The sequence below is a fragment of the Mirounga angustirostris genome, unplaced genomic scaffold, assembly GCF_029215605.1.
Source record: "Mirounga angustirostris isolate CCGP_5_RB_7025 unplaced genomic scaffold, mMirAng1.0.hap1 SCAF_10, whole genome shotgun sequence".
Taxonomy (NCBI): domain Eukaryota; kingdom Metazoa; phylum Chordata; class Mammalia; order Carnivora; family Phocidae; genus Mirounga; species Mirounga angustirostris.
Genome location: NW_026991718.1, coordinates 50745112 through 50763426, shown reverse-complemented (window position 1 = coordinate 50763426; position 18315 = coordinate 50745112). Strand labels below are relative to the sequence as shown.

At 47.2% G+C, this 18315-nt stretch overlaps 1 protein-coding gene across 23 annotated transcripts in view; it reads left to right on the top strand.

Moving 5' to 3' along the window:
- Positions 1–18315, top strand: part of DYSF (dysferlin) — a 205016-nt gene that overhangs the window by 50641 nt on the left and 136060 nt on the right. For all 23 annotated transcript variants that reach the window (XR_010405596.1, XM_064572348.1, XM_064572350.1 and 20 more), the window contains 7 exons: positions 493–543; positions 2341–2371; positions 2950–3065; positions 7665–7791; positions 10267–10370; positions 17457–17525; positions 17656–17699. Coding sequence is in view for 22 of the 23 variants with exons in the window: in XM_064572348.1 (XP_064428418.1) it covers positions 493–543; positions 2341–2371; positions 2950–3065; positions 7665–7791; positions 10267–10370; positions 17457–17525; positions 17656–17699 (542 nt within the window). In the remaining variant the exon portion in view is untranslated. The remainder of the gene's footprint in view (positions 1–492; positions 544–2340; positions 2372–2949; positions 3066–7664; positions 7792–10266; positions 10371–17456; positions 17526–17655; positions 17700–18315) is intronic.

Genomic DNA, 18315 nt, shown 5'->3' with positions numbered 1-18315 from the left:
CGGCAGGTCAGGGTTCTGATATCATTCTCGCAGTGGACCCTGATTCTCATTTTATTTTGTTTGCCCATGTGCCTGTTTCTGGCCAGAATCTTCTTTCTTTGGGTCTCAGCTCTTTTTTTTTTTTTTTTCCTTTTTTTGGGGCTTTCTTCTGAAAGGCAGTGTAGTTTAGTTGTTGAAGGTGTGGGCTCTGGAACCACCGTCGGGGCTCTGGTCCTGACTCTGCCGTTTAGGGGTTGTGTGATGCTCTACAAGTCCTGTAGTCTCTCTGTGCCTCTGTTCCTTCATCTGTAAAATGGGCATAATAATAATACCTACTCAGGGGGTTCACGTGAGTGTTAAACATTGCTCAGAACAGTCTCTGGAACAGAGCAAGTGCTCTACGTAATTGGCTGTTACTGTTTGGGAGGGAAGAGCTGTTGTGTTGGGTCCTGTCTGAGCCAACGTTTACTTGTAAATAAGAGTTTTAATTTATCTCTGCCCCCCCCCCCCCAGGTGGTAGATTCCCGTTCTCTCCGGACAGATGCTCTCATTGGGGAATTCCAGGTAATTATGTATTTTCTTTGAAAGCAGTTAGTTGTCACTAGTTCACGTTAGTGGAGGCTCTGTACGTAATGTGCAGAGGCTGGTGCCTCAGGGGTCCTGTTCCTCTCAGTCTGTGTTGGGGAAATACAGTTAAAAAAAAAAAAAAAGACAAGACAAAATCTTCTCCAAACTCAGAAATCCTCTCCACAAAGGTCGTAGAGAAACAATAGACTTTTATTATTGAATAAGTATCAATCCAGAAGGTGATGCACATGACAGGCAATCCACTAGGAGATGGTAAAGGCAGCAAGAAATCCTTTACAACGCTGAGCAGATACAACCCATCCGGTACTTGTTCTCAGCATAACTAGTCCTCAAGGCAGACGACTGACAGTGCCCTCGGCCACACACAGTTCATCCTCACCACCTGGTAATTGGGTTGACCATCTGCGTTAGCTAATTGACTTTCTTCAGAGGAAAAAACACAGAAAAACTTGCATTTTTGTGATGAAAGTTGTTTTACAACTTGGACCCAGGCCTGTGTCGAAAGCAGGCCCCTCCCTTCCCACAGAAAAAGTGGAGAAAATACTTATATTTACAAGGTTTCTAAGGTAAATTATCTGACAGAAAGGGCGGAGAGGGAAATCTCTTCCCTTATGTCCAACAGGAGGATTTCGGATTCTTGCTTCTGATTCATATTTGTCTTTACATCTGGGAAGGAAGCTTGAAATTGGTGGTTAGACGGCCTTCCTCCTGATTTTGACTTGGGCCAATGTGACACCAGTGTTCTGTGCCCCGTGTGCACCCTCGCTCCGGCTTGGGAGCGGGGTCCAGATGTGGAGTCCAGTGGGAACAGGGTGGGACACAGGAGAGATGGGGGAGCCTGCCCCCCCACCCCATTTGTCCCAGACAGTGCAGAAGTGAGGAGTGTACTGCAGAGAACCAAGGACTGACTAGGACTCAGCTCACAGGGAGGCATCAACAGGTCTCAGAAAGCAAAGGCAGCTAGCAATGGAGACCTTCACCAATGGTGTTTTAAGGCAATTCTCACTGATTTTCTCATTTTCGAATCTTCAGGCGTTTATCAAATGGAAAGAAGGCGTACAGACTTATTTTAACTTCCCCTTGCTGTCCAAATAAAATATGGCCTCTTCTCTGGGAAGTAGTCACAAGATAGAAAATGAAGTCAATTTTCCTGGAGAAGGCAGTTTTAAAAAGAACAGTATCGAACCTGGGTCATTCTGTAATAAATGGGGTTCTATGTCCTGAGTCTCTAATCTTTGAAGCATATTCTTGGTCTGAGAACCCAGAGTTTAAGGTAAACAAGTATTTTCTTTTTTTTCTAATTATAAAAGTAATCCATGATCAAAAAACATTTTTAGAGCAGTTTTAGGTTCATAGCCAACTAGAGAGCAAAGTACAGAGTTCTCATGTCCCTCCGGCTGCCCCCATGCACAGCCTGCCCGACCATCAGTGTCCCTCTGATCTATGAATTTTTATAGAAAATTATAAAATATAGGAAAGGAAAAAATAAAAAAATAAAATAAATCTACCACCTAAATCTACCAGCCAGAGACAGCACAGTTACCATGTTGTTGTGTTTCTTTTGCTTTCTTTCCTGTGCATGGATAAACCTTACCAAACTTTGATCAACATGTATTCTGCTCTTTTTTCCATGTAATGTCAGCTGATGAACATTTCCCTATGTCCCCAAATGATCTTCAAAGCATGATTTTTAATGTGATGGCATAATGTACCATATTTCACTTAATGCTCCAAGGGCAAGAGTTTGACTTGTGTTTCTTGGTTTGGTTTCAGATGGATGTGGGTACCATCTACAGAGAGCCCCGTGAGTCACGTCCTCAACACCTTGACCATATCTTTGCATTTTGGTTCTGGAGGCTGTTGGGGACAGCCATTTGGGACAATCACCTTTTTTCCTTGGGGGTTTTAGAATTTAGAGGTAGAGTCTGATTGTGGAGATGATTGCTGCAGGAATGAAGAGAAGGCTGGCTTCCATCTTCCAAGTAAACCAGGCCCTCAGGGAGATCAAACCTTCATGTGGGTCTTGGCTGGCCCAGTCAGGGATGCTAAATCTGGAAGGCCCCAAGCAAGGGTTGTTGGAGACGAGGTCCCCTCTGACAGGGGCGGGCCATTTTGATAACAAGTCTAGGATTTCTCCACACCTTGGCTTCTGTTCTGGTCTGGTCACTTTTTGAGAGGGAGGCACATGGCCTGGGGTCTGTCTTTGGCAGTCTCTTCTAGGTGTTTCGGTTGACATTCTGACTTAGACCCACATGAATACTCAAAGTCTGGCCCCCCTGTCCCTGTGAATAAATCTCTCACCCAAATGTCGGCCCCAGGCTCCTGGTTGCAGACTTGGGTCCTTCCAGTTCTGCCATCACTTATGGATGTTGTCTCTCTTAGGACATGCCTATCTGAGGAAGTGGTTGCTCCTCTCGGACCCTGATGATTTCTCTGCTGGGGCCAGAGGTTACCTGAAAGCAAGCCTCTGTGTGCTGGGGCCTGGAGATGAAGCGCCCGTGAGTATAGTAAAAACACAACTGTAGTTTTTCTGATTTTAAAAAACACATGATAAGTATAAGAAATGAGGAACATGAGCAAAAGTATTAATAAAAAGTGAATCACTCATAATTCTACCACTCAGAGACAGCTGTGATTCAGATCTTGTTGCATATCCTCCCAGAAGGATGTACATGTGCATTTTTCTATTTTTTTAAAAAAATATTTATTTATTTTAGAGAGGAAGAGAGAGCACACACGAGTGGGAGGGGCAGAGGGAAGGGAGAGAGGGTCTCATGTAGACTCGGCGTGAGCATGGAACCCGATGCAGGGTTCGATCTCAAAACCCTGAGATCACGACCTGAGCCAAAACCAAGAGTCAGACTCATAACCACCTGAGCCACCCAGGCGCCCCATCTATTTTTTTTATTGCTTTTTAAAATTGAGATGTAATTGACATATAACATTATATTAGTTTCAGGCATACAACATAACGATTCGTTATTTGTATACATTGTGAAATGATCATCACAGTAAGTCTAGTTAACATCCATCACCCTATGTAGTTTCAAACGTTTAAGATCTCTTCTCTCAGTAACTTTCAAACATGCAATAGAGTATTATTAACTTGAGTCTCCGTGCTGTGCATTACATCCTCATGACTTACTTATCTGATAACCGGAAGTTTGTACATGTTGACCCCTTTCCTCCACCTCCCTCTCCCCCACCTCTGGCAACCACCGATCTGTTGTATATTTTTCTTTTTTTGCAAAAGTGAGATCATTCTCTATATTCTACTCCAACCTGAATTTTATCACCTGAGAAAATACTATTATCATCTTTACACACCAGTAAGTCAAGTTCAAGTTGGAGATGGGAAGAATGAGAAAGACGTGCAGACATGGGGAGGTATCAGCGTCTTTGTTGGGAATAGCCGTGGGAGAGGAATGAAGGGTTAATTCCAGGTGAGCGGAAGGATTTCTGAGCAGACGAAAGAGCGCCTACTCTGGGTTGGCAGCTTTGTGGTAGAGTCTCATTATACTCAGTGGCAGACTGGTGGATGGCAGAGGCGTTGGGCATGGGGAGGGCAGGACTAGCGGAAGCACAGGGCTGAGGTAGCCTGGGCATCGGGACATGGCTGGTGGTGCTGGGTGGGGAGGGTGTGAGAGTGCAAGGCTTAGAGCTGGTGAAGGGGATGGAGAATAGGGAACGCACATTTATTGAGCTCCTGCTGTGTGCCAGGCTGTGTTGGGAGCCCCACTCTGTGTGAGTGGGAGGTTGGAGGAGGCAGATAGATTGCAAGCTGTCTTTGGAGAAGGGTTTCAGTGGTCAAGGTTTTGCTAGAGGAATGGTTCTGAGTGGCTGGAGGTTCCAGATGTGGCCATGCTTCTAGCAGCTGAAGGGGAGGGGAGATTAAGGAGCTGCTGGTGGAGGAAGGGAACCGTGTTGGCGAATGACCACATGGATGTTGATTATCTTATGGGAGAATTGGAAATCAAATAGGCAAGTGGTGAGGCAGGTGCTGAAGTCATGAAGGAAAGGTGAGCACGTGTCCTTGGCTTGGTGGATGGTATCAGTGAGAACCAGGGGAGAGAGTGGCACATATGGGTGATGGGGACTTCCAGATAAAAGACATGGTGGAGTGATGGTGGGTGCAGGTGCAAAGTGTGGCCTTCTCTTCCCAGCCTGGGATGGCCAGGAGGAGAGGGAGAAGCAAAAGTAGGGAAACTGGGGAAAAGAGCAGTGGGAGGTGGAGGGCAAGTTCCACGATGGTGTCAGGAATAGGAGTTGGCTGATGACAAGGGCTCAGGAAGCCACAGTGGAGAGGGTTAGGGGATGGAGAGCCCAGGGTTCTGTGTTATGCAGTGGGCTGATGGAGCTCCAGTGGATAAGCCACACCCAAAGGCACCTGTCCCTCTCTCTCATCCCGTGTAGTCCTGTCCTGTCCTTATGTAGCATGTCTTTCCAGACATGGCGCCATCTTGCTCCTTCTCGTGGCATCTCTGGGTCTATTACCCTTTTCTAAAACATTTCTTCCTCTTCTTTCTCTTAATTGGAACATTGCTTTTTCCTGATGAAGCCACTTCTTTTGAAACCAACTGAGACAGAAGCCCCTACTTTCTTCCCCGACTCCCCGTGGGTTCTGGAATGGGAGGAGCAGTTTCCCACTGCAGGTTTCCCACTGCAGCCTCCCGGCCATCAGCTCTTCCCAACTTCAGCGCCGCCTCCTTTAAAGGCTGCTTTGCTGGTTGTTTCTCCCTCTTCTGGGCTGTTGTTACCTACCCCTGCCTCAGGTGGAGCTGGTCCAGGGGCATCCCTGCTTGCAGATTCTGATCTTTGCCATTGTCTTGAGATGTGACACATCAGCCACTGACATCTGATTTCATTTCTTTTGAGACCCTGAGCTCAGAAATCCCTCTTTCTACCACTCTCTGCCTTTTTCCTCCCTCACCCCTGCTGAATGACAGTCCTTCCTCCCTGGCGTTACAGGCCCCCCTCCCACACCCCGTTGGTTTTCCCAATCCAGTAGTGCCTTCCTGCCATCCTCTCCCTCCTCCAGCCTAGACCCCATCCTCCATCACAGCTCTCACCATGTGCTTACTGGTTCCATAGCAGGCGTCTCCTGCCACACCTCATAACCCCACCACCCGCCACTGTCTACACTACTTCTTGGTCAGTTTCGGAGGCAGGAGTCACCTGGAGGTGCTGGCTAGATGAACATGGGTGCTATCAACCTCTTCTTTTACTTGGGTGTGGTTTACTCCTTTTCCAATTTGCCACAGTGGCTGTTTCCAGACTTTGCTGTCTTTCCTAAGCCTCAACCTCCACCTCCTGAGAGAGGCAGAGCTGCACAATGGTGAACGATGTGAGCTCCTGAAGTTCCTTTGGTCCTCATTCCTGACTTCATCTGTCTTCCCTCCCTTCCCCGTCTTCCTGCCTCCTTTGCCTTGTGCTCCAGTCCTCCGCCATCTTGTTCTCCCTGTTCTTCCTGGTGTCTTCTCTTCTGCCCTTCGATTTGTACCAGGCTCAAGATTTCCCTACCTTCAAATACCCTCACCCACTTCACTCATTTCTCCCCACCCGTCTTCTCCAAGCTGCTTGCAGCTTGCTTCCAGGCATGACCAGCTTCATCAGGGAGCACATTGGGTTGCCCTTCTCTACTCCTCTACTGGCTGCTCATTCCTCCTCCTCTTCATGAGGATTCCTGCCACCTTCCTTCCCTGAAACCATGTGCTGGAGGGTCATCATTGCCAACTTCCAGGGGCTCTTCTCTCCTCTCAATCCTCTCTGTTCCTCCACAGCTTTTGATTCCAGAGCCCATGGCTTATTTGAAACTCTCTTCTCCCTTAGCATTGGTGAGTCTCCTGATTCTTTCTTTTTTTAAAAAAAAATATGGATCCTTCAAATTCAGTGGCTCAATAAAATTCCCTTGCTTGCCTTTGTGCTGCGTCCTTGACCCTCACTTTCGAGGAGCCCATCTCTGTCCACTTGAGACTCCTAAATTGCTCATCTCCAGCTTGGATTGTCAGGGCTCCAGACACTCAGTTTCAGTTGCTTTGTAATAAAGCCACATTAACATATCCCTTAGGCCCCTCTAACTTAACATATGAAAACCTAGGATCATCCGCTGCCCACTCCTCACAGCTGCTCCCATCTTGTGGCAGGTGACATCTTAGGAAAAGACACTGTCATCTGCTCAGTCTCCCGAGCAAGAGGCCTAATTTCATTCCTCATCCTTCAGTCCCACATCTGTCAGTCCACTGACTGACAAGGTTGGTCAGTCTTGTTGGCATGACCACCTCAGAGCATGCTTCTCGCTCCCATCCCAAGATCAGAGCCCGAGGTCACGGTCCCCTCACATCTCCCCTGGGCCCCTGTGTGAATTAAGATATAGGTTCAGCTGCTATAACAAAGATGCCCTGAATAATAAGCATTAAGGAGGATAGAAGTATATTTCTCTCCCTCATAAATCCCTGGGGAGGCAGTCCAGAGCCCGCATGGTGCTCCCACAATGACCAGAGACCTAGGCTCCTGGTCTTCGCCCCTCTGTCTTCATCATGCGGCTTCCATCTCATGGTTCAAGATGGTTGTTGCCGTAACTACCTTCGGGTCTGTATTCCAGTCAGTGGAATGGCAGAATAGGAGCTTGCTTAAAGGTGGGCTTTCGCTGTGAGACGGTGAGCTCTGTGGGGGCAGGACGTCTGTCTACCTTGTTCACTGCTGCATCCCTCCCCCTTCAGCACAACCCAGTCATCACTCACTGACACTGAATACTTGTTGAGTGAATGAACACATGTTATTGAAGACATGTCACTTCTGCACTCTTGTTAATGGGGGGAGCAGGGAGGAGATCAGGATTCTTGAATGCCCACCATATGCTTTTGTACATTATTGAAGTTGATTTGCCCAGCAGTCTGCAAGGCTGGTGTTACTCGTTCTACTGTCCAGGTCAGGAAGCAGAGTCTCAGGGAGAGGAACCTGCCTGAGGTCACACGTTAGTAAGCAGCAGGGCGAGATCTACCTTTCTTCAAAATGCACCATTTAAGGGGTGTTGGTTGAAGAAGAGAAGATATTGTGCTAATGAACTCTTTAAGGCATCATATTTGGTTGCATTGTAGCTGGAGAGAAAGGACCCCTCTGAAGACAAGGAGGACATTGAAAACAATCTGCTCAGGCCAACTGGAGTGGCACTTCGGGGAGCCCACTTCTGCCTGAAGGTCTTCAGAGCTGAGGACCTACCGCAGAGTGAGTCTGGTGTCCTCCCTGGGTTGGAGGCCCAAGATTGAGCTTGGGAGCGGGGCCCCTGGGCTGGGGAAGAAGTCACTAGATGGTGGAAGGGCTCAGTGTCTCCACAGATGAAAAACATCCATCCGCTTGGTGAGCCATCATGCCAGTTTGCCTGGGACTGTCCCGGTTTCAGCACCACAAGCACCCCCATCCTGGGAGACCCCTCCGTCCCTGACCAACTGGGGCAGTGGGTCACTCTTGCTGTGGCTATGTCCTCATTTTCCCAAGAGAGACAGGGTGGCCCCTGCCTGGTTTCTCCCAGTGACTGGCCCTGCACTGGCCCCATCCTGTGGGTTCAGTAAATGCTGGGGGAATTATGCTGAATATTTTAGAGCCGTGGGTCTCAATCCAGTCTGCACATTAGAACCACCTGGGGACCTTTAAAGGTGTACAGATGCTGGGGTCCCTCCCCCAGTGTTTCACATTTGACTGAGTTTGGAGTAGGGCTCATACACGTTTCTAAAGGCTGAGCCCCTGTTTTGAAGCATGTATCAGCTTAATCAAGTGTTTCTGTTCATAGCAGAGTAAGTGAGAGCGTTTGCAACTTAGGTCCCTGTTTATAAGTTTTGCATAAGGCTAATTATTTGAGGTTTTGCTCACCCCTTTGACTAATGACTCAAAAGAAATACCTTCCTTCTGTACAAGCGTAATTGTACCCAAACCATGGCGGAAAACTCTTGAGAAAGTAATGGTTATTAAATGCACATTAAAATACATGCTTAATAACATTCTTCATTTATTGGTTGAAACTATGCAGAAGGGAGGCTGGTGAGCTCCCATAGGGGGCTGGGGAAATAGAAATGTTTGCTTTGTTCAAGGTGAATGTGCTTGATATTTAATTCTCTACAATCTTGTTTAAATATAAATGAAATAGGTGGGTAAATAGGACATAAATATTTGCTAATTGTTGTTATCTTTGTATTTATGTAGACAGCAGCTGGTATATAACCTGTAACTGTTCCCTCCTCTCATTCATATACACATAGATATCTATACATGCCATGAATACACATATGCACATATCCATCTATCTGTATATACATTTATACATAATATGACTAATTCAGTAAGATATTCATGGAGCAGCATAGACAAAAATTCTTTTTTTTAAAAAAGATTTTATTTATTCATTTGACAGAGAGAGAGAGCATAAGCAGGGGGACTGGGAGAGGGAGAAGCAGGCTCCCTGCTGGACAGGGAGCCCAATGCAGGGCTGGATCCCAGGACTCTGGGATCATGACCTGAGCCAAAGGCAGACGTTTAACTGAGTCATCCAGCTGCCCCTAAAAATTAAAACAAAACAAAACAAAACAAAACAAAACAAGTGGAGGGGAGTGGGAGGGATGGGGTGGCTGGGTGATGGACATTGGGGAGGGTATGTACTATGGTGAGCGCTGTGAATTGTGTAAGACTGATGAATCACAGACCTGGGTCCCTGAAACAAATAATACATTATATGTTAATAAAAAAATTAAAAAAATTTTTTTCTCAGGGCACCTGGCTGGCTTAGTCAGTAGAGCATGTGACTCTTGATCTTAGGGTTGTGAGTTCGAGTCCCATGTTGGGTGTGGAGATTGCTTAAAAATAGAATATTTAAAAAATATATATATATACTTTTTCCTCAAAGTTTCTCATTTTATTTTTGACTTATCTTGGGATTTTAATGAATGTACTAACTGTAACTGACATCCTACATATATATATATATTATTTTATTTTTTTAAAAATTTTTTTAAGTAAGCTCTATGAGTCATGTGCCCTACTGACTGACCCAGCCAGGTGTCCCCAAACCTATATATTTTACATTTATGTAAAATGCCACCTTAAATGCAACACAAAAGAACTGTAAAATCATATTTAAAAGCCAAATCAAAATTTATATCATAATATTTTTTACTCTAATATTATACATCTGGGATATATTGGACTATTGTTTTTTTTTCCTAGATTTCCAAATATCTAATCCTAATATATATATTTTTTGTAGAAAAACAAAACAAAACAAAACAAAACCCCAAACAAACCAGAATTGACTTATTGGTTCACATCAGGTCAATCACTGTGCTAATGGACATAAAGGAAATGTCAAATGGGCATCAATAATGGGATATTATTATAACACCTTCCAGTTCTTTTCTGGATTGTTAACTGCCCTTAGTGATGTAGATTGCTAATCAAATCCATCAATCCATCAGTCATCTGGTGGATCTGTTCCGAAACCCATTGAGAGCAGGGGTCAGTGAACAAAGCTGTTTGGGCAGGGTAAAGGAGCAGGGCATGCCCTCAGGGGCTCTGTTCTGGGAGTCCCCAGGCTGAGGGGATGCCACAACGTCTCTCTCAGGGAGTCCTAAGACTCTCTGGAGACAGGTAGGTGGAAAGTGAGGTTTTGGAGGTTGGACAGCAGGTAAGCACTGACCAGTGTGTTCTCCCTAGTGGATGATGCCGTGATGGACAATGTGAAGCAGATCTTTGGCTTTGACAGTAACAAGAAGAACTTGGTGGATCCCTTCATGGAAGTCAGCTTTGCGGGGAAAATGGTAAGGAGTAAGGAAGCAGGAGGATTCTCTGAGGAGGGTGACTGCTGGGTGTCCCCGTGGATGGGTGCTGAGCAGAGTAAAGGACAATATGAGGCGCACACAGGCAGCCCTTGGTGCGGCCTATCAGAAGGTGCACCTGGAGTGGGGCCTGATTGGGGGACGCATGGTGAGACACTCACCCAGGCCTGGCTCTTCGGATGTGCTTGGGGTATCTGGGACAGACACATAGGTGAGAGACACAGGGAGGACAGACAGTGGATAGAAAGAAGAGTGTTTGGGGGAAAATTAAGCACTAGCGTGAAAACCAGATGTGAAGGCATAAAGATAGGGAAACTTAAAAAAAGCGATAGAAACATAATGATTATTTTTAAAAAGTTGTGGCAGGAATTGAGTGGAGAAAGTCCACTCCGTGGGAGCCCTGGGGATGACTCATACCTCTCTTCCTTGCAGCCCGCCTTTCTGCCCAGAGGGAGGGCTGTTGCTGTGGCTTCTGTGGGCCCCCTCCCTCCAGCCCCCCAGGCAGGCAGGCCCTCCCCAGCCTCCTCTGCCTGCCCAACAGGCTCTCCTTGGCTTCAGGCTTCAGCCTTACCTCTCTGCAGAGGACTCCCACAGCTGTTTCACTCCGAACCCCCTTCAGCCCCAGACCTCCCCCCGCCTCCGCACATCTCTGTCTGCTGTCCCTTGGGTCCTGTAGAAGACTCATCTGCCCCACCTGCCCCACTTCCAGGAGCCTCCATCCTAACCAGGTGCCACAGTCAAAGGCAGAAAACGTGGGCCTGCCTCGATTCTTCCCACTCTTTTGACCTCCTTACATCAAACATGCCACCCCTGCTTTTGATTTCAAACATGTCTCAAGGCCTCCCCTCCCCTCCGCCCACTGTCATCTCTTCCCAAGACCACACAGCAGCCTTGGGTTCATTCTCTTCTCTGGGTTGTCCCCATAAAAGGCCCCAGAATAATTAGCTTAAAACAACTCTGTACAGTGAAGTTCAAACCGCATAATCCGGCCGAAGTCAGCTCTTACCGAATTTGTGCGAGTGAGAAAATGGCGCCCCCTGCCGGGAACACGCAGCTCTGCAGCCCCGGCTTGGAGCGCTGGGTTGGGCGGGGTTTCAGCCGCGGGGGCTCCCTCCCCGCACCCCTGTGTGCGTACAAACTGCACAGCTCACAGGGCGGCCTTGTGTCCTCTCGTCTGCCCTGCCTCTTCCTTCCCTTCGCGGTCACCCCTCCGGCCTTTGCCCGTGCCTGTGCCCTTCCTGCCCCCTCCGCGAAAAGTCCAGCATCGTTCGGCGTCCGGCTTGCCTCCCCCCTCGGGTCTGAGGCACTAGTGCAGTTCTCGGCGCTCCACCGTGCCCTAGGCCCTCTTTTAGCCGGTTTTCCATTCCATTCCGGTACTTGTTAGCATCTGTTTCTCCGACTTGTGGGCAAGAACCCCGTCTTAGTTAGTCCATAACCTCAAAGCAGAGACTGTGGTGGAAATGGTGGGAAAATGACAGATCAGGTGGGCGCAGACTGCCTCCCGCTCTTCCCGCCGCTCCCAGAACCCCCCCGGGGGTGCCTCTGAGATGTGTCTGACCGCAGGGAGTTGCCAAAGGTGGGATCAGGGCCCTCTGAGGTTGTGCCAACCTTGCGGAGAGTGCCACCTGCCACAGAACCAGGGCTGGGAGAGTTGAGTCAGATGGCTTGGAGGTTGACAGGAAAATTGGAACTGGTCAGGGCAGAAGGGCTGAGAATCTGAGCTGGGTGGCTGGAGGGTGGGCACCCCAGGCCGGCTCCCCCTTCGCTCCCCCACAGGTGTTACAGGACAATTGGAGAGAAGTTTTAAAAATTTGCAATAAACACTAAAAGCTGAGGGTGTGATGGAGGTGGTGTGGGTTCCCATTCATATAGCACTTTGCAATTTTCCTTTCACCTAATCTTTTCTTAGATTCATTTTGAAAAGGAGGGGCGTCTACCAGCCCATCCCACCAACAGAGGCAGGCCCTGAGGTGGGGGTGGGGTGGGGTGGGGGAGAGCGGGGTGTCCTCTCTGATGCCCAGACTCACTCCCCACCTTTTGTTTTTTTTTGCTTCTTTTATTACTGATGAACATGTTTACTAATCCATTTTGAAAATTACAGAAAAAAGTAAATAAAATTACCCATAATGCATCATACCAAGTTTGTTTTTTGGTGCCATTCTTTCCAGTTTTTCCCCTATGTATAGATAATAGACATTTTTTGTGACTCTTCATTTTGAATATTTTAAAATATCAAGAAAAGTTAGCGGAGTTTTTCAATGAACACCCCACCCACTGGAATGACCTCCACTTAGATGAAGTGCAACTGCTAACGTTTTATTGCATTTACTTTCTGTATATAGATACTTTTTTTTCCTGCCTGAATCGTTTGAAACCTAGTTGCAGACTTTATTCCTAAAGGCTTCAGCACAGATCCCAAGAAGAAGAAAATTCTTTGTAACTACAGTAACATTATCACATCTATGCGATTAACAGTCATTCCCTAATGTTAGCAGATTCTGGCTCATATAAATTTTCTCTGATTATCCCCAAAATGTCCTTTGGAGATGGCTTAATTTTGTGCTGATCTAAGACCCAACTAGAATTCATGCTGTGCATTTGGTCCTTATGCCTCTTTAGTCTCTTCTGTAACAGCCCCTCCTGACCTTCCCCACCCACCCCAACAATTATTCTCACCCCTTGACTTTTGAAGAGCCCAGACCATTTGTCCACGTTCTGGATTTGTTGGGTTGTTTCCTTCTGGTGTTGTTTACCTTGCTTCTCTGGCCCCCGCATTTCCTATAAACTGGAAATTAGTTCTCGAGATTAGATTCCCTTCAGATTCAGTATTTCAGCAAGAATGTGTCATAGGTGATGTTGTGTGCGCCATATTGCATCACAACAGGAAACAGAGTGAGATTGTCCCATCACTGGTGATGACTATCTGATCATTTGCTTAAGATGGTGTCTCCAGATCTCTCTCTGGTCAAACTACATGCTCCCTTTTGTACTTTGCAAGTCATCTGTGGGTGATATCTTGGCACTGTGTGTATATCCTGTTATATACACTGCGTGTATATCAGCAACTTCTTACCTAATGATCTATGCAGCCATTGACCTCCTTGCCTGAATAAGTCATTTACTTGGGATTGCAAAGTGGTGATTTTCTCATTATCATTCCTTCTGTCTTCATAAGTTGGTGTTTTTCTGGAAAGAAGAGCTTTCCTCTCCCTTAGTGCCTTTGACTATTACTATGGAACTCAATACTTTTTATTAATTCTGTGTGTTAAAAATCAGTCATTACTGTGTTGGATGTATGAACTGTCCTGACATTGGCCATTGGGAGCCCCTTCAAGCTGGCTCCTCCCTCCCAAGCCTAATGCAGGGTCTCAGTGAAAATGTATGTGGTAGAGGTAACTTGGATCTTAAACTCTCTCACATTGAGGTGTAAATGCTCACTGTGGGTCCTCACCCAAGTGCAGGTCCTCACCCACATGTGAGGTCCTTACCCAAGTGCAGTGTTGGTTTGGGCTTGGGCTTGGGGTCTGGTGCCCCGTATCTAGCCTCAGGAGGGATTGTAACAGAAGGAATGAAGGCAAGAAGGACGTGGGAAGGTGTGGCTGGACAGGCTTATGGGACTCTTCTTCCAAAGATTGGGATTAATTTCCCAATTTGACAGGTAGGGAAAGTCATGTCTCAAGATTGTTTTCATTTTTTGTTTCACATTCCCCAAAATGGTAGGGTACTTTGATGGTGGGGAGAACCAACATGGACCTGCCTTCAAATTTAATGGCTTTTCTGGAAGCCGAGTCTCAGAGCTCCAGCGCTCCTGGCTGCTCCTGGGTCCTTGAAGGCACCTTGATCTCCCAAGGTCTTCTGTTCTGAGATGCCCTTGGCTGGCCTCAGGGGTTTTTCTAGGTAGGTCAAAATGTCTGTGGGAGGTGATGGAGTCAGGGGACCTGGCCAAAGCAAAGGACTATATAAAGCTGATTGGTGACTGGGCTTCTGCAAGAAGCTACACCCCCCTACTTTCCCTTCTGAAAGCTTCAGCCTGTTGGACTTCCCTGATGGTCCCCGGATCTTTGTGTCACCCTCTCTCTCCTCCAGCTACTCTTACTGCCTGTCTCATTTTGCCTGTCCCTTTCCCTCAGCCTGCCCGCGTGTCACTTTTTCTCATTATAACCTAATCTGGAGTCCTGGGGTTTTGTCCTCTGTGTTCCCATCCACGCTAGCCTGGCCCTCATTGCACTTCCTCCCATGGACACTTGGTGGCACTATTATCCAAGATGTGAACCATACCTGATTAAACACACACCCACCCACCCACCTTGGTGAGAAGGAAAGGAGAGGTACTTGGGGAGCAGGGTGAGAGACTTTGAAACAACTTTCTTTCTGAATGCAAGAAGGAAACCTATTAATTATAAAAAAAATAGAAAAAAGAGAAAATCAAGGAAAATAAAAAAAAACTAACCATATTTCTGTACCCCACATCACTCTGGAGATAACCACTGTTAACATTTGTGTATATTTCTTAGTAGTATGTTTTTCTCTCTACTGCTTTCATTCCCAACCCTCCCTTCTCCCCTACTGGAAAAAAAATTAGATTCAGATTAAGTTGGTTTTCATTATTCGTGGATTCCATATTTGCAAATTCACCTACTCGCTAAAATTTATTTGTAATCCTAAAATTAATGCCCATGGGGCTTTCATGATGATTTGCGGATTGTGCGGAATGACTGACACACGTTGCCACTGAGTTGGAACAGCGTGAGTCTGCCTTTTTGTTCCAGTTGTCATCCTGTAAAGAAGCGTCCTTTTCTTGGTCTACCTGGTGTCATGTTCGTCACATTTTGGTGCTTTTTATGTGATATTGCTGTTCAAAATGCCCCCCTAGAGGGTGCCAAAGGGCTGTCTGGTGTTTCTATGTGCAAAAAGGCTGGGATGTGCCTTAGGAGAAGATATGTTAGATAAGCTTCATTCAGGCATGAGTTATAGTGCTGCTAACCGAGAGTTCAGTGTTAATGAATCAACAGTATATATTAAATAAGATATCCTTGAATAGAAACACACATGACACAAGGTTATGTATTGATTAGTTGATGAAAATGTTGTGACAGAGACTGGTAGGAACCTAAACCTGAAATCTCCCCAGAGCAATGGTTTAATATTCAGGAATTCAGTGTTCTTGGTGATTTATAGAATGTGTAACTACCATCAAGAATCAACTGTACCTCTTCAGTTTGGTAAACTGTTTTTATAGGCCCATATTTTCATAGGTTATTGAGCAGCCTTTGAAATAAATTTTTGAGGTATAGCATGATGACTTGACTTACAGATTGCCAAATGATTATAAGTTTAGTTAACATTCATCATCTCATATAGATAAAAAAAGGAAGAAAAATGTTTTTTCCTTGTGATGAGAACTAGGAGCTACTGTCTTAACAGCTTCCAAATATACCATACATACTCTACCATATAGTCATCATGTGTACATTACATCCCAGGACTTCAATTAATAATATAACTTGGAAACTGTTTCCTATCCTAGAGCAGTCCTCATTCTTTTTAGAGCTGCATTGTGTGGCTGGACCATCATTTATTCAATCTGTCCTCCATTGGTGGACACGTGGGTTGTTCCATATCCTTGATAGTTCAAGCCACGCTGCAGTGAATAACCTTGTTACATGTCATTCTGCACATATGAGAGTATTTCTGTAGGATAAACGTCTAGAGGTGGAACTGGTGGGTCAAAGGGTTTTTGCATTTGCAATTTGGAGAGATAGTGGCCAGTTGCCGTCTGGAGGGTCGAGCTATTTTTTTCTCCCACCAGCAAAATATGAGCATGCAGTTTCACTCTAGTCTTGCCAGCAGAGGGCTGTCAAATTTTAGAGAATTTTATGAATCTGATGGGTGAGAAATGGTATCTTCGTTTTATTTGTGTTTCTTTTCTTATGAGGGAGGTTGAGCATCTTTTTATGTGCCTTCAACCCTTTGAATTTTCATTCACTCTCTGCCCATTGTCCCTCTCTTCTGTCCTTACTCCTTTCTTTGCTGGCACAAGGAGCAAATCCTGGCATCCTTCCTTGCCCCCAGCCTTTGCCTGGGCTCTTCTCACAGGGAGGTGAAGGGTGGGGACAGGGGCTGGCATTGGGTGGATCAGGGATGGAGACAAAGTCCTGGCCCCCCATGGAGGCTGCAACCTCATTTGATGGAGTAACTGAAGCCCCTGATCAGATGCTCATTAAATGAGATAATGCACATAAATGCTGAGCACAATGCAGGACTCATAGTACATGCTCTGAAAAAGGCTGCAGGACGTGCAAACCTACCATCTATGAATCTGAAATAGAGTCTTTACCTGCAGTTCCTGTGTGAGGGTACACGATGCCCTGGAGCTGGCTAAGGGGCATGGTTCCAAGCATAGGTAGGGCACACAAGCCACTGGTTTAGATCTAGTTTCCACCTCTGCTGGGTTTCTTGATTGTGGAAAGCCCAGTCTTAAGAGCAGGGCTGATCTGAGGCAGACTGTGGTTTATGGGGTTTGTATATTCACTGAATTCTCCTCTCATTCTCAGATGCTGGTGGCTGGCCCCCAAGCCCTGGCCCTCCCGCTACCATTTCCCTTTCTCCTTCCCCCACCTCTAATCTCCTAGGGCTCACAGTCTTCCAAAGGGGCAGGTGGTCTGGGCTGACTGGTAGAGGTTAGTGCCTCAGGCTGTAGGACCCCTGGGAAAGCCAGTCTGGACTCAGGGCCCCCACACTAAAGTTATGTCCATATGGGAGGTGAGGGGGGAGGATTTCCAGCCAGAGGTAGGAGATAAGCGTAGAAGGGCTGTGGAATTCAGGCAGTCTATCCGCCCCCCCCCCCCCACTCCCTTGCTACCCCACCCCATACCCTCCAGCTCTGGGTCTGATTTACCATTGACCTTTGTCTCTGCAATCCCCTGTGTCTGAGCCTTCAAGGCCCCCAGGCTCTTCTGCCCAGCCTGAAGGGTGGCCAACATGGCAGAGAACAGCCTCCAGCTGGTGAGGTGGTCCCCAAGGGAGTCCATAGTCCACTCCTGTCCACCTGTCCCTTGTGTCTTCTAGCTCTGCAGCAAGATCCTGGAGAAGACAGCCAACCCTCAGTGGAACCAGAGCATCACGCTGCCTGCCATGGTGAGCCTTGCCCCCTCGGGCCCATTCCAGGAGGCCCTGGGCTCCTGGCCTCCCCAGCATCCTGCCCATTTCCTGGGCTTCCCCTTCTTTGAAAAGACCCTACCCCAACATGTCTCTCTTCCCTCTTCAGTTTCCCTCCATGTGTGAAAAAATGAGGATTCGCGTCATGGACTGGTGAGTGCTGAGTCTCCGAGTCTTTGGAGGCGGCTATCTTCAGGGGTCACTGGGTTCTTCAGTTATCCTCAGTTCAGAGCATATAGTGGGAGAGTCTGTTTCAGGTGAGGGAGTATCCTCTGCTGGGAGGCCAGAGAAGGAGAGGGCATGGGCCGTTCTTGGGAAGCTTACTCACAGCCCTGCTCCAAGGCACAGGAGGGCCTCCAGCTGGGTACCTGAGATACCTTAGGGCGGGGGGTGCCAGGAAGGCTTCCTGGAGGAGGTGGGGTTTTGATAAGTCCAGGGTGAGGCCACTCCAGTGAGGAGAGGATCATAAGCAAAGGCAAAGAAGCTGGAAGGAGTAGAGCTTCTGGGAGAATGGGCTGTGATCCCCCCCACACCGCCCGCCCCTTGTGTTGCTAGCATGAAATGGTGTGGGACCACTGCAGGCTTGGAACAGGTGAGGGCAAGAGCCACATGGACATCTTAGAAAAGTGCTCTAACACTTGCTGAGCACCTACTGTGTGCCAGGCCCCGTGCCCGGCAAGTATTTCACATGCATGATGTCATGTGATCCTCAGCTCGACTCCTGGCTACTTTATAGATGAGGGAGTGATCTGTCTGAAGGGACAACTGG